Here is a 14,608-nt window from a genome sequence, read left to right on the forward strand (position 1 = left end):
GCTTCTCTCTGTCAAGTTATTGTATCCGTGTAAACATATATTAAGTAAATGCACATAGATTGAAGTTTCACCAGTAACATTATGCCTCTTGGTTAAGTCTCAAGTCCTCAAATGCAAACTGCAGGTCGGGATAAAGTGTTTGAGGTGTCAGAAATTCAGCTTGACAAGCAGTTTTTATAGTGTTTTTACAAAGCTGAGTCCACATTCTTGCATTTTATTTGGGATGGAGCTAATTGAACACAGATGAGAAGGTGGGTTCACAATAAAAAGAATGATGTAGGTGGTATGTGCCCACTTTTCTGTGATGGCCAACAGCCATATTGGTAAATATTAAAAGGGTAACTTTGGTATTTCCACCTATTTTCCTATGTTTTTATATCTAAATAACTAATGGGGAAAACAAATCTGAAATTGGTGCAATATTGAACGAGAACTTTGTAGACGCCAGCAGCTAAACAGGCTGCAAGGCAACTTCTCAACGTCAATGTTCATTCACTAAAAGTGCTTGTTTTTTCCACTGACAGGCTCGGATTGTTATTATAAGTGGCTGAAAACTTTATGGAAAGGACTTTACAGAGAATTAAACCCTTTGTCTTTACCTTTTGCTTGATCTGTTCTGTTTGTTATTCACCTATTTTATTTATTCACGTTTACACAGTTGTCTTCTGGCAACAAGTCAGATGACACAATAACAAAATGAGTAAAGACATATCATCCCTAGCTATCTGGATAAGGAAATACAACACAACTTAAGGAACATGTTGAAACAGAGTCTTTGGGAATTCTGGAAATACCGTCAGCTTCAGTAATATATTATATTACATGGATATTTATTTTCTGAAAGTCGGATGCTCTGTGACTTGGATGTAATTGCAATACATGAGAGGCAGAAACTGGGGCTAAATCAACATATCCATGTTATGTGCTACATATGCTGCCAATTAATATTGTAGTGCACATTTTTAAAGGCTTATACAATAGGATGTGATAATTTAACACACAGTGTCAGACAGCCTGCTTGGTCTATGATAAATTAATCACTGCAGCCATTACTTGGTGGAGGCCATGAACAATACACTATTCTCTTTGTGTAATATAGGGACAAAAAGGCATTGCTAATAATCCTCAATGTTTTCCAAGACAAAAGAATAATACAAGACTATGAAGAATTGAGCAAAAATCAGGAACTCACTTATATGAGCTACAATGAGTCACATCTGCAATGAGGCATTGTCAAGATCAGGAAGAACAAAAGGAGAAATAATAATAATAATTCAAATCAGTCCACATTTTGGCAACATGTGGCCTATTTGAGTCCCGGTTTGAGGCCTCAAGAAAAGCCATGGCATAGCATGTGTGTTGCCACATATTTTGCATGCATATAGAATTCAGATGTGCTACCAACAGATGGATGGGTCATCCTCCGTGTGAGACTGGAGCGAGGGAGAGGAATAGGCCGCAGAGAGGGATTTGGCTCTTTTAGCAGCCCGCTGTGACTCCACTGGAGAGACTGTGGGCTTAAAGCCTGAATGGAGCTTCTGTGCACACTACACCCCGGACCCCTTCTCACTGCCTCTCACACTGGCAGCCACATCTCTTTTTGGGAAAGACGGAGGGGTGAGAGCCAAGGGACAGAAAGCAGGATGAAAGAATCATAAGAAGGGAGAGTAGAGGAGCAAAGAGGGAAACGCAGATGAGAAAATGGCGAAGTGGGGAAAGGGAGACAGACAGAGGGAAAGGGAGCAGGAGGGGAGGGAGGGTGCTCTGCGATCCTTGTGGGTGTAAATATTTGCTGTTCTGCTTGTCAGGGTAGCATTTACCGGGACGGGTTGACTCCTGGTCCTTTAGTGGAATACTGATGAGGCCATGGGCACTGGGGAGCAAGGAGGGACAGTGTGTGTGTTAATCCGTGTGTGTGTGTGTGTGCAAAAGAGGGTGAAGAAAGACGAATTCAAGGAAGCAGAAGAAGCAAAAGGATGAGAAATCTGGGCGTGAAGGAGTCAGGACGTGAGAGCAGCTGCAGATTGTTCTCCAGCAGTGCGCACCCTGGCCCCCTTTTTGTTTTTCCAGAAGTCACTCGGGCTAGCTGCCCCGAGGGCCAAGCCTCTGCCACGTATGAAGCGACACGCAAACAAACAACAGACTAATCAGAGGGGCAAGACCTTCATTCGGCTTCAGTTGACTGGATTGACCCAGTTCAACTTTGTTTCCGGGGACTAATGTGTTCAGTTGGTTCGTCTGTGTTTTCAGAACTTTGACTAATCTGAGTCTTCTGCCAATACCGCCCATGACTATTCTGTAATTTTCTGTAGCTAGCAGAGCGCTGTGGTCTCGACTGTCACATGTGTTCTTTAACCATCATTTCCACTTCAGAGCCAGAGCACATGTTGAAGCACGCAGCACACAGCAAAGCAAAAGTTAGCAAAGGAGAAGTTTGTTATTTACATACTTGGCGGTACTTGGGCTTTAATAAACTTTTCACTCGTCTATTACTTATCTGTGAAAGTCATAGACTGTACTTAAGAAGTTGAAATAGTCACTGTAACCTCATCCATTGGTTTGTGGACAATGGTTTTGAAGCATCGGTTCAGCATTTTGGCCTTCGCCATCTTGGTTTTATTGGCTGTCACTATCTAGGTCTTTTGCAAACAAAAATGAAACAAGAGGTTGGAGCCAAGTACAAAAAAATGCTGAATAAGACATTTTAGCTGACCAAAAAGGTTACAATTAACTTTCATGAACTGAAAACTCAGTGTGGCAGGGTTAAGTTTTGAGACGAAAACACAACGACTCCCAGACTAGAAAACGCTGTAGTAGCGACCTTTTAATCGGAGGTACCCATACCTTAAAGTATACCACTGCTTTATTGTCTATGTAACTCTAAATGGGACCATCATTAATGTTGGCATAGCAACCAACAAGTAAATGCTAAAAGGGAATTATCAGAATGGTCGACATATGTCTTTGACCAATTGGTTTCCTGTTAAAGGTCATTGAATTAATTTCCACTACATCAAACAATCAGAGAGCACATTGACTCCCCACTAATCTTCACTGCGAGGCTACATTAGCATCCAGACACATTAACATCTCCAAGGCTGGTTCCTTCCAGACATTATCCAGATCAATCTAGATATTCTCCTCTTACACAATTGGCCCTGAAAAGCGGCACAGCGAAAAAGTCAGCACGTATCATGTTTGCTAATGGATCCTCGCTCTCTCTGTGTTGTGCCAGGTACTTCCCCATGGGCCACCCGGTGTCGGTGCATCTCTACTTCCACTCAGACCAGTTCCAGGGCTACCTGGTCAAGCACCATGCCACCAATCTGGCAACTAGCAAGCTGGAAACCATAGAGACCTGGGTGGCACCCAAGAAGATCTTCAAGCTAACCGCTCCTCCTAGCAGCACATTCAGCAGGTTGCAGCTTGCAGAGGTGAGTCATTATGTTGGCCAGCATGACGGAACACTTATTTTTTAATTTACATCGAAGTCATTAGTTTGACATGAGTCACAAAATAGTCAGTTAGCCATTGCCAATGTCAGGAAATGAGTTCCATTAAAACCCTAAGCACCACATAGGAAACACACACACAGCTCTTCAGCATATAATTAGAGAGGAGACATACAGCCCATTGCCATGGTGGCCTTACATTCATTGCTATGGCGACCTTGCCAAGACTCATAGCAGCACATCCCGACACAATTAAACTGGTCCCTGTAATGGCCTTGTAAAATGTAAATTGATTGAATTCATCCAAGTTTATAGGGATGAGCGCTTCATGTGCTGTTTATTTGTTGTTTCCTAATAGAACGTCTTCTCACCTTCACACTGGAATGCTTCCCTTGATTGTCTTGTTATGTTAATCTGTGTTTCTGTTTACCACAACGCCTGTTTGGGATACAGCAGCTCTGCTGTGATGTGACAGCAGCAGAGTGCCTTTTTAAAAAGGGACAAAATTAACTGAGTGAATGTAAATTGACCTTTTCTCTCCGGTTTATCACGCACAGTTTTGTGGGAAGCAGAAATGTCAACAAACTTGTGAATTCATTTGTGTGCTGTGTTTGTGCTTGTGAATCACACTCGTACACCTGGACACACCTTGACCCTGTTTTATCACTGCCAGCGGTCTCAACGTGAACTCAGCCGGTTGCCATTTGGGTCCCTCTCACTAAGCCCTGTATGTGTGTGTCTAGCCTATGAAACCGTGAGTGACAGACAAGTGATGTGGGTTGTGGCTTTTATCTGGTTGCTCAGCCCGAGAGAGCATTCACTGTCTGGCACTGTGCAGTGGCTGCCAGTCAGTCAGTTCGTCCAGCTGTCATTCAAAACACGAGCAGAAAGAGCTTGAATAAGACAGCAGCAGTAACTCTGCGCTTTTTGTCAACTTCGCAGATATGACCCATTATAGTACAGCTATACGCTGGAGTTTGCTAGATAAACCATATGGTTGGCTTAACAATGTGTTCCCTGTCCTCCTTTAGATATAAAAGAAGACAGATATGTCTTTCTTTTCACTCCTCTACTGCCGCCTGCCATCTGCCTTTATAGGCCTTTTTACAGCATGATTTAGTGGAGGGCCACTTACAGCCCACACAGTTAAAATTAGTATTTCACCTCAAGTCAGACTGACATTGAGAGGTATATTACTCTTTGTTGGACAAATCTTTTACAGTAGAATGGCTGACTTTGACTGATGGTTTAGTCCTTGTTCTACCACAGTGTATATACACATACATATTGTGATAGAGGAGGATATCAGGAACACATTATGAACAACCTACAGCCTCGGAAATTATGAAAGAGTGCAATGTCTGACACAGTGTCAAAAATATTTACATTATGAGCTTCCAAATGGTGCAACACTATTGTATTGGATATTGCTAGGTGTTCTTTTAATTTTGTCCACCTTTTGAGTGGAATGTACACAAACATGTTTAGGATTTATTGTAAGAAAATAATTCCAAGTCTCTCATTTAAGAGGAATAATTTAATTAACAGACAAATCTCTGAAATCAAACCCTAAAAATAGGATTTTTATTTCACATGGTTTTCTTAGACTGAGCCTCAATATACAGTTTCATCATCTGAAAACAAAATGTCCTCTTCTAAGCCTAAAAGATAGATTTACCTAGAGCTCAGACAGTTTGAGGAGAGGTGGACAATTATTATAATTTTTTATGTCCTGGACGTAGAATTAAATGTGACCGCTTCCTGTCTCATCTGCAAGAAGAAAGTTGCTGTTCGGAATATAATTTCCAAAACTAAGCCAGGCTAGCTGTTTTCCCCTGTTTCCAGTCTTTATGCTAAGCTAAGCTAAGCTAAGCATCTGCTGGCTGTTCTGCAGCTTCATACTTTATCTATCGTAACAGACAATCAAAGTGGTATTGATCGTCTTATCTAACTCTCTGCAAGACAGCGAGTAACCACACTTCTTTTCTGCATCACAGAAAATGTACTGTTCTCTGTCTTGCACTCTCTGTTTTCCACTCTTCCTTCCTCATCCCTCATCGCTCCACAGTGTGTCTTTATTAGCAAGCGTCCAGCCGTCTTGCCCATAGTCCCTCAGTAGTGTAAACGTGTCCCAGGGGAGTCCTCTAGTGCTGCTTGTGAGCACCTGTGTTTGATTACCCTCACAAAAAGTGCCACTAATAACCTTTTGAATAGGGCCTCTAGGGGCATTGGTGCCCTATGGTTTTCAGCAGGGCCAGATGTAGACTGGGACTGTCTGTACCCCTGCCTGATTAAATTGACCTGTCTTATTTAATGGGGTTTTAGGCGCCGGCAAGCCGGGCTGCAGAAGGAAAAGGTTCTCAGGGTTGCCGGGTCAGAAGGAAGGAATGGAATAGAGGTGGATTATGAGATGGGAGCATTTTATGTTTTCTATTAAATCAGGGAGGGAATTCAGTAGAGCATGAAAGAAGTAATATGGGCAATCGACAGGAATGATGAGGCATATGTGAAGAAAAGTAAAATGTTTAATGTATGGGCCATTATCAGATCCATTCTCTTTCCGTTTGTCAGGTCAACAGAAGACGAGAAAACGAGGGTCAAATCTGCTGAAATGAACAGCAGTTGTCAGTAATTGCTTGTTATGAATAGAAAACACGAGTTATTGATTCAAGTGAGTAAATAATGTGAGTAAACAAGCCAATAGAGAGATGGGGGTAACTGAAAAACAGGGGTAGAGGTCGCAATGAGGTTGCCAGATCTGCAATACTTACATGAAAGCTGGTGCTCCTAAGTGTAGCTATAAGCGATCGAACTTCATAAGCCTCATACTTGATGAACGGTCAAGAGGCTTGGTTGAGTGTTGATCTTAAGCCAAAGCTTATTGGGTAGAAGAGGAAAGGGACAGGTTAAGTGTGGAGGTCATCATAAGCAGAAATGGGCCACAAGTTAATCCCTGTTTGACCTACTGTCATACTGGAAGAAAGGATTTCTTGCTACTGGTGGCTTCGTCAATAACATGCAGATATCCCTTGAGTTTAATCACCAAAAAAGTGATACCTTAGACACAGAAAAAATTGCAACATTTAAAGCCACACACTCTGTGAATGTAGTTTCTACAAACTTTTAGCTGATGTGAAAACAATGCGGTGCATCTGCGTGGGCATAAGGACCTCAAGCTCTCTGCATAAAATACAATAGGTCAATGCAGGACAGAGTATTTGTATTTTACACTTTGTTGAGTACGAAGTGCCTTCTTTTGCCCAGTACTTCTGTGGTAACTAGGGGTATTGAGCTCAATGTTAACCTGTGTGTACATGTGTGTGTTGGTCCAGAGAATGAACCACTCATCCGCCTTTAAACTGCTCATAAAAGTTGAACGTGAACTGCGGCACCAGTTGTGCATAATTACGTTGCACTGAACTGATGTTTGTTGCTGAATAAACTTTGGGCAATAACCAGACCCAAGGCTTCCCCTCCACTAGCATGTGAATATTAATATATGTAAAAATCTTCCTCTCACAACTCTTACTTTAGTCGGCCTCCTGCAGGCTTTGCTCCCAGTGGATTATAGTAAGATTCCTCTGTCAATACTTCCTACATTTTTTTCCGGGGCTCAGAACGAGAGTGCTGCCAATCAATCGGGGATCTAGTGTGTGCCAGCGAGTCAACCTTGAGTAAAGTAATGAGCGACAGAGGTGCCAGACAAGAGAGTTGATTAGTAATTTGAAGAAAAAAGAACCAAGGTCCAATGGACAAAAATGGCTCAGTCCAATAATTGAGATGAGAGTAAGGTGTCTTTTACAGATGGCCAAGAGACACACACACACTGTATAACTTATCCATGTAATGTCTATTTACGTATACTGGACATCGCAATCTCAATCCTCAAAGGATGATGATGAGATGAGTAAATTCCAGTCAGCCATTGATCGTCCAGCAGGGTGAGGCTGTGTTAATCAGCTACTATTGTAAGGATGAGCGCCTCCTAAAGCTGCTATCCCTCTCACATTTCTGCCAACACCTCAGACATCCTTCACTGTCTGTGTGTGTGTGTGTGTGTGTGTGTGTGTGTGTGTGTGTGTGTGTGTGTGTGTGTGTGTGTGTGTGTGTGTGTGTGTGTGTGTGTCTGTGTGTGTAGGTGTGTGTTTTGCTTCCCTCTCTATCACCTCATCTCCCCCATCAATCTTGATCGCTCCATGTGTCTCATTTTGCATATTGCACGGTTTTGCAATCTCTGCAATCCAACATGCAGATCACGCCTCTTCGGTTTCAGTCTTGACCGCAAAGTAGACATTAAAGGCAATTAGCTGTACCTATGTATATTGATATTTTTTTTGCTTTATTTCATTTCAGTTCGGAAATCTTTGTAGAGTCACAGAATCAAGTCCTCTATTGTCAAGTCAGGAGTTCAAAAGACATGACCTATAAACCTCAATTCAAAGTTCAATTAAACAAACATACACGTGCGTGCTAAATGTTAATTATGTAAACTTACTGGACGTAATAATCTTAAATTGGCTCACTGTGTCACTGGCAGTCCTCCAGTGTGCGGCAGGCTGGCAGCTATTTCCATGTTCTGCAGCCAGAGGCACTGTGTGTCTCGTAATTCACCAGAGATATATTTGACTTTGGCATTATCTCTCACATTTTTATATTGAGTTTATTTATCTCAAAATTGGCACAGAGAATGCAGCATTCTCTGCCTTTGTTGTAGCACTAATACCTTACTTTTACAGAAGTTTGCTCCCTAGACAGACTTTTTTTCCTGTCAAAAGGCTGTGTCTGCGTATAATATCAGTATGTACAATGTCTTCCTCTGTTTGGGTTTTTCTTCGCTGATGTCAGGTTGTAATCCTCTCCACTGCAGTTTATGTTTAGGACAAATGCTGCTCACACCAGATCCTGCTGTTCATTGCCTTCCTTCCTTCTTTCTGTCTCTCTAAAATGTGTTCAGAGAGCAAACAGGCATGCATTTGATCTTCACCCCAAGGGGATACGGTTGGGGTCTAGTTATATGCCTTCCTCAGCCTCTCATGTTCCTTGTCAAAGATATACTCAGGCATAGAAAAATACCATCAGACATTCAGTACCAGCGAGTGTGGACAAATAGACTCACACATGCAGGAAGAAACAATCAGGCTTGTCAGCTTCTGCGTATTACAACATTATATAACAGCTGTGTGGAGGGTTAGTGGAGTGTGCTGCTGTTTGATTAAAAAATGCATGCTGAAGATTATTTCTCATGATAACTCAGTGCAGATATTGGTTATCTTAATAGTAAAATAAAATGGTGATGCATGCACAGAGGATGTTACTTATTTATGTTCACTTAGCATTACAGCAGGAGTGAGTTTATATACCCTCATCTCTTGCGCTTTTTTTGCTGTTGCTCCTCTCCTTGTCTTTGTTCTTACCTCATTCTGTCACTCACTCTTGTCTTCCTGTTTTTCTCTCCCTCTCATATCCTCGTTCTCCCTTTACGCTGGCAGATCGGAACTGAGTGGGACGCCAAAGAACGGTTGTTCAGAAACTTCGGCGGCCTGATGAGCCCCATGGACGAGACGGTGGGCATGCAGAGGTGGAGCAAGGGCCCCAACGTCACTGTCACAGTCGTGTGGATCGACCCCACCAACGTGATCGCAGCCACCTATGACATTCTGATCGACGCCAGCGCAGAGTTCACCCACTACCGCCCGCCGCTCAACCAGCCTCTGCGGCCCGGCGTGTGGAGCGTCCGCATCCTGCACCACTGGAGCCCTGTGGCCGAGATGCACTTCCTTATTGCCCCGTTGGCTTATAACAAGCACCAGCCCATAAGACAAGGTGAGAGAAAGATTCACACAGCCTCTCATGACGCTTGTTTGTAACTAGCACTTCCCATTTGTTTCAGCTTTCATCACACAAAATTACTATTGATTGTGTTTTTTTGTACAAATAGCCTTACTGGACTTATTGCTGTGCTGTGCTTTTCCTCAACAGATAATCATTCATCAAAAAAAGTACTTAAACATTTCACTACATATTATCTAGATTTGGTGGAAGCCTCGCACTGCACGTAAATAAAGAGACTTACAGTGGGCAATCCAATACAACAGTCCTGCATTAAAGCCTGTGTTTGTGAAGCTTATGACTTTGTTGACACCTAGTCACAGAGGAAAAAAGAGCTTCAACAGTAAAAATGTTGCTACATATTAAGGTATCAGTAATAATAATAATCCAGTAACATAAAATAACTCGGTTTAAAATCTGAACCTTTACAAAAGATAAGCAGTTCATATACAGGATTCTGAAAATGAAAATACAGAGCTTGAATACACATAGTGGTTATGTTTGACAGACATTTTCAGTATTTTCTTTTCATTCGACACCAACACAGTTTCAAAGAGTGACTTTGCATTTCCTGTGAAATAACGAATGTGTGCAGCCACACACACACTCACAGAGAGAGCCTTGTATTTGCAGTGATGCCCTTTCTAATCAAGCCGCTGGGTCTCTGCAGACCCTGGTTGTTTGTCATCAAGTCACCCTTAATAACCCAGCGAGCTGCTCATACACAGTAAACAGAATGTTAAACAACAGTGCACTTAGCCCTCCAAAAACAATGACACAATTAAATCAATCAGCCAGCATGGATAAGGGGCAACACTGCGTTGTTGTAGTCCGTAAGCAGCCAATTTGCTCTGAAATCTCATGAGAGTCGAGATGCAAGCTTTGGAATAATCATGTCTTTCTCCGTTTAATAATCTCACTGAGCCGTTTTAATGTTGAAGGAAAGCAACAAATAAAGTAACGGCTTTTGTCTTCAACCTGAGTCTCAGCTGGGTTTAGGGTCTATAATGCTGTGGCTTGCTATTGATGTAGCTAAGGATTACCAGTTTAACATACTCGAAGTATCAAAAGTAAAAGTGCTCATTATGCTTATATGTCATTTCAAGATGTGATAATAATATACTGTATATGTTGTTTGATAACTGATGCATTAATTAAGGGATAATTTACAGTTTGTTGGTCATTATTGCAGAATAAACCCCGACAGGTTGAGAAGGAATCACCCTGAAGGGGGTTCATTTTGAAATACTGACCTGCTTGCTGTACATAATCCCGCTTATAACATAGGTTAATTTCTAAAGGATCAATAATTTGCCGAAAGTATTGATTGAAAATTATTTTAATGATAAAAATAATGATTTCCCTGCTTCCGCACAAAAATAATCCTCTTGCTGTGTAAAGAGATAAGTACTGCGTCCATAGCAATGATATGTTATTCATAGCAATAGATGTTTTGTTCGGTAAATCCTAATGTGAAAAATAACAAGTAACTCAATGATCATCAATGTAGTGGAGTAAAAAGTACAATCATACCATAAAAAATGTAGAGGAGCAGGGGTCTAAAATAATATAAAATGTAAAGTACCGTACCTTGAGTTATTAGGATTTTGTGTTTCTTAGCAGATTTTAGTATAAAATAAACCCTGTTTGAATCCTGTAATTGTATACTTAAAGTGAGAGTCAGTCACATAAATCTAGAAGTAACAGAATCTTCCTCTTGCAAATGAAAAACTAATTAATGCGTATTAAAATAAGCCCTTATTCATTTCAGCACACTCTGGAGTATTCCTGCTCCTGTCTCACTTGGTCTGGTATGACCAGTGGATTCATCTTAGCTTACTTTAGATAGATATTTATGTATAACTGACATTATTGTCTGTAATCCCTATGTACTACTGATACAATACATTTTAGCATTTAACAGATATACAATTGACTTGGTGCATCGAAAAATAATAATAACTTAGATGCCTTGCTGCCTTGTGATAGACTGCGTATTAAAATACCAATGGATTAGGGAGTGGTAGTGAGCTCCAATCATATATACGGGTGCTTGCTCTACCCATTGTTAACATTTGGATTGTGCCTTTAGTTCACACACCATAGGAAATGGCAGACATTATGTGGGGTTAAATTATAAACATATATTTCACATATTTTACAGTATAAGGATACATAATACACTGTATAGAGTTTCTACTTTTTAAATGGAGATTATAGTCATCATGTAATAATCTTGTGTATGCTTGGCTTACTCTGTGTTTTAATGTGTGCTTACGTCTTAGCTGTTCCATCCACCCGCCTTTAATTTACTGCCATGTCTGGCACCAGGTTTCCCTCCTACGTGCAGTGCCAGTAAAACTTTATGACGTGGCCGTTCTACCCGCATTGGCAGCAGCAGACTCATGCACACACACACACACACACACATTTATACACAAAGCTAGCTGGCATGGTATGGACATTGCATTGCCTGGTGGTGGAGCACCTCATGTCTGACTGCATCTTTTCTGTCACCAGTGCATGAAAAGCACTGGTGTCTGCTCAGCCAGGCTTTGAAAGGATGGCTAGCGCCTCAGTTAGAGTACCAGTGAGGAATTTACAGCGTCAGTGGAGCTCAGGGTGGAGAAAGTGTTTAAAGGGGATGTTGTGTCTACGTTTTCTGTCTTTCTGCCTGGCTTGACCGTCATGGGAAGAAAGAATGAGGGCACGTCTTACCATTTCCATAAAGTCAGCATTACAGTGGCTTTACTTACCACATCAAACAATAGGATTTAGGTACTCCAGTCATAAAAATCAATCAAAATGAATAAGCAAACAATTAAATATTTTCAGATGGTAATAAAGCAAATCACGTTCTCTGCTTTGATATTTTTAAATTCAAGTCTCCCTTTTTCCTTTTCTCCCTTTCCCATCCCTGCAATCCCCTCTCTCTCCGTCTGACCTCTAATTATCACCTCCTTACACATCATCTATCTCCTTATCTGTTCTCTCTTTCTCCCTTCCCACGTCACTCCAGAGGATACTCTGAAGCACCACAACGGGCCAGCAAAGAACAGCTACATGGAGCAGAGTTTCCACGGCCTCAACCCAGTGCTCAACATCCCTGTCAGCCTGGGATATGTGGAGCAGGCCAAGAGGAACGCCGCCCTGACCGGCCTGGAGCTCGAGCGTTGGCTAGACAGCCTGGTGGGCGAGTTGTGGGAGGCAGCCGACGTCTGCGCCGTTGGCCTCACCGCCTGCCCTGTCATGCAGGCCTGCCCCAAGAACCCTTGGAGCTCCCTGAGCCCAGACCCCAAATCCCATCTGGGAACACCGCGCGCAGACGGGCGCATCAGGTAGCAGCGAGGCCTCCAGCTGGACGGGAGGCCACAGCACAGGAGATTCACTGTTGATTTATATTTATTAAAGGGGTTTGCTGCAGGTGGAGTAAGAAAACATGTTCTTCCTCTGTCTGGGGAGAAGAAGAAAACAAAAGAAAAAGTGGATTTTTTGGGGAGGTTGGTGAGGGTGATTTTTAGATCCTCCCACGGGGTTCCTCCTTTTAGGGGAGTATGCTGGCTTTGCTTTTTCATTTTTTCAGTGTATTTATTTTTCTTCTCATGGCTGAGTTTTACTGTGATCAAACGTTGCAATTTTCGAGCATTTATTTTGCTGCTCAATGAAATATGAAGTCAGCTTTCAAAGCCCTGCATGGGGCCCAGCGATCATGTGACACTGGTAGCAGACAAAGTTCTGCTGTAAAAAAGCCTTTGCTGTAAGACCTACATGAGGAGGTAGCCTGGTACTGAATTAAACTTACATAAGTGTGTATCAACATAGACAAAATTAGATGATACCGGAGTGTTCAGATGCACCAAACATTCAAAATAGTATTTTGATACAACTCAAATGCAGCACCATTAAAGCAAATTTCCAAATTTATGGAGAAACTTTGAAAACCTAATATTTTTGCATTATTAAAGCCAATTACTTCAAAACTCTTGAGATTTTGATAGTTCAGTGACTCAGTTTGTCATTCAGTAGAATAAATCAGTAACAGCAGAATCCTTAATAAAGAAAAAGAGAAATGCAAAATACTGAGGCCTTTTCAGAATAATTACACCTATTTGAATAATAATAGCAATTTAATGTAGACATTTTAGTGTTCTAAATTGATAAATGCTTAATTTGTAGTAATTTAAAACTTAACATTCACACAGTTTAGGTTTATTTTAATAAAACCCAGATGTTGCGACTGGCAGAGGACGTCTTTGGTTTTCTTAACAACCTGCCTCAAACTTGAAACACAGTTAACCCAAGCTGACCTTAAAAATCCCATCATTGTTTTCAATGTTTTACTTTATTCCAGTTGTTTCAGTGACACTTTTTGTTTTACATGATTTTACAAGTCTCAAAAATTGTGTGAATGAGGGGGGGTGAGTCCATGAGTCGCTATTTATTTATACGTTTATATTAATACTGATATTTTTAGTCAGTGACTAAATAACTGCGACGCTGCCTTGGCAGCATGATAAATATTTTTTTTGTAAAGAAAGCTGCCTTTATTTACAAAGGCCAACACCCCAAAACTTATCCTGTACCTTTTTATGGCCCGCACCTGTGTGTTAGTCAGTGTTGTCCTGTCTGAATAGATCTTCTTGTCTTGGTTTCTTACATGGCTGTTTGCCAAGTGCATCACAAGAGAGAGTCACCCTGACCTGTGAGGTCAGAGGTCAGCTATACCTAACAACCTCACCAAACAGCGAAGGGGAACAAAAACACTCTTCACGACCGACCACATTGGACAACCTCTGGATCGAAGGAGAAACTGTGCTTGTTGGTGTTGTGTGGGTCCTGTCAGTTTCAGAATGATAGTGAGTGGTAGTGATCTTCATGCTGTGACAATAATGTACAATTTCACGTGAATATTATATCGTGTCTTGATTGCAAAATGCATAATTTATTAGATCAACTTTATCAGACATTTGAAGTACCTTTTCTGCCATCAAGACAATCTCTGGACATTTGAGACAAAGTTAATTACACTGAGGGAAGCTCTGTACCACAACACATCCTGACCACAAGAGGTACAATCAGATATTTGTTTGACTCTGAAACAAGTTTCATCTGGAGCCAATAAGGCGTTCAATCTGTGATTGTCAACATTGTTTAGCCACCACACGAGCTAAGTGAGTGTTTCTGCACAAGCTGATTAAGAGACATTAATGTTCATTAATGTCAAGTTCACCTTGCCTCGCTGATCCGAGGTGTCCTTCACTATCAAATCTACACTGTTTCTGGGTTGGGCTGTAAAGGACAATTTTGTTATTTCACTGGCCAGCCTC

The 14,608-nt window shown here is 41.5% G+C and overlaps 1 protein-coding gene across 1 annotated transcript in view; it reads left to right on the forward strand.

Annotated features, from left to right (window-relative positions):
• The window catches only part of LOC129096249 (xylosyltransferase 1-like), a 72,909-nt gene extending 60,253 nt beyond the window's left edge, over positions 1-12,656 (forward strand). Inside the window, exons 9-11 of the mRNA XM_054604979.1 lie at positions 3,236-3,434; positions 8,942-9,275; positions 12,301-12,656. Coding sequence (XP_054460954.1) covers positions 3,236-3,434; positions 8,942-9,275; positions 12,301-12,623 — 856 coding nt within the window. The 3' untranslated portion in view covers positions 12,624-12,656. The remainder of the gene's footprint in view (positions 1-3,235; positions 3,435-8,941; positions 9,276-12,300) is intronic.
• The last annotated feature ends 1,952 nt before the right edge of the window (positions 12,657-14,608 follow it).

This window comes from Anoplopoma fimbria, chromosome 9 (genome assembly GCF_027596085.1).
Source record: "Anoplopoma fimbria isolate UVic2021 breed Golden Eagle Sablefish chromosome 9, Afim_UVic_2022, whole genome shotgun sequence".
Classification (NCBI taxonomy): Eukaryota; Metazoa; Chordata; class Actinopteri; order Perciformes; family Anoplopomatidae; genus Anoplopoma; species Anoplopoma fimbria.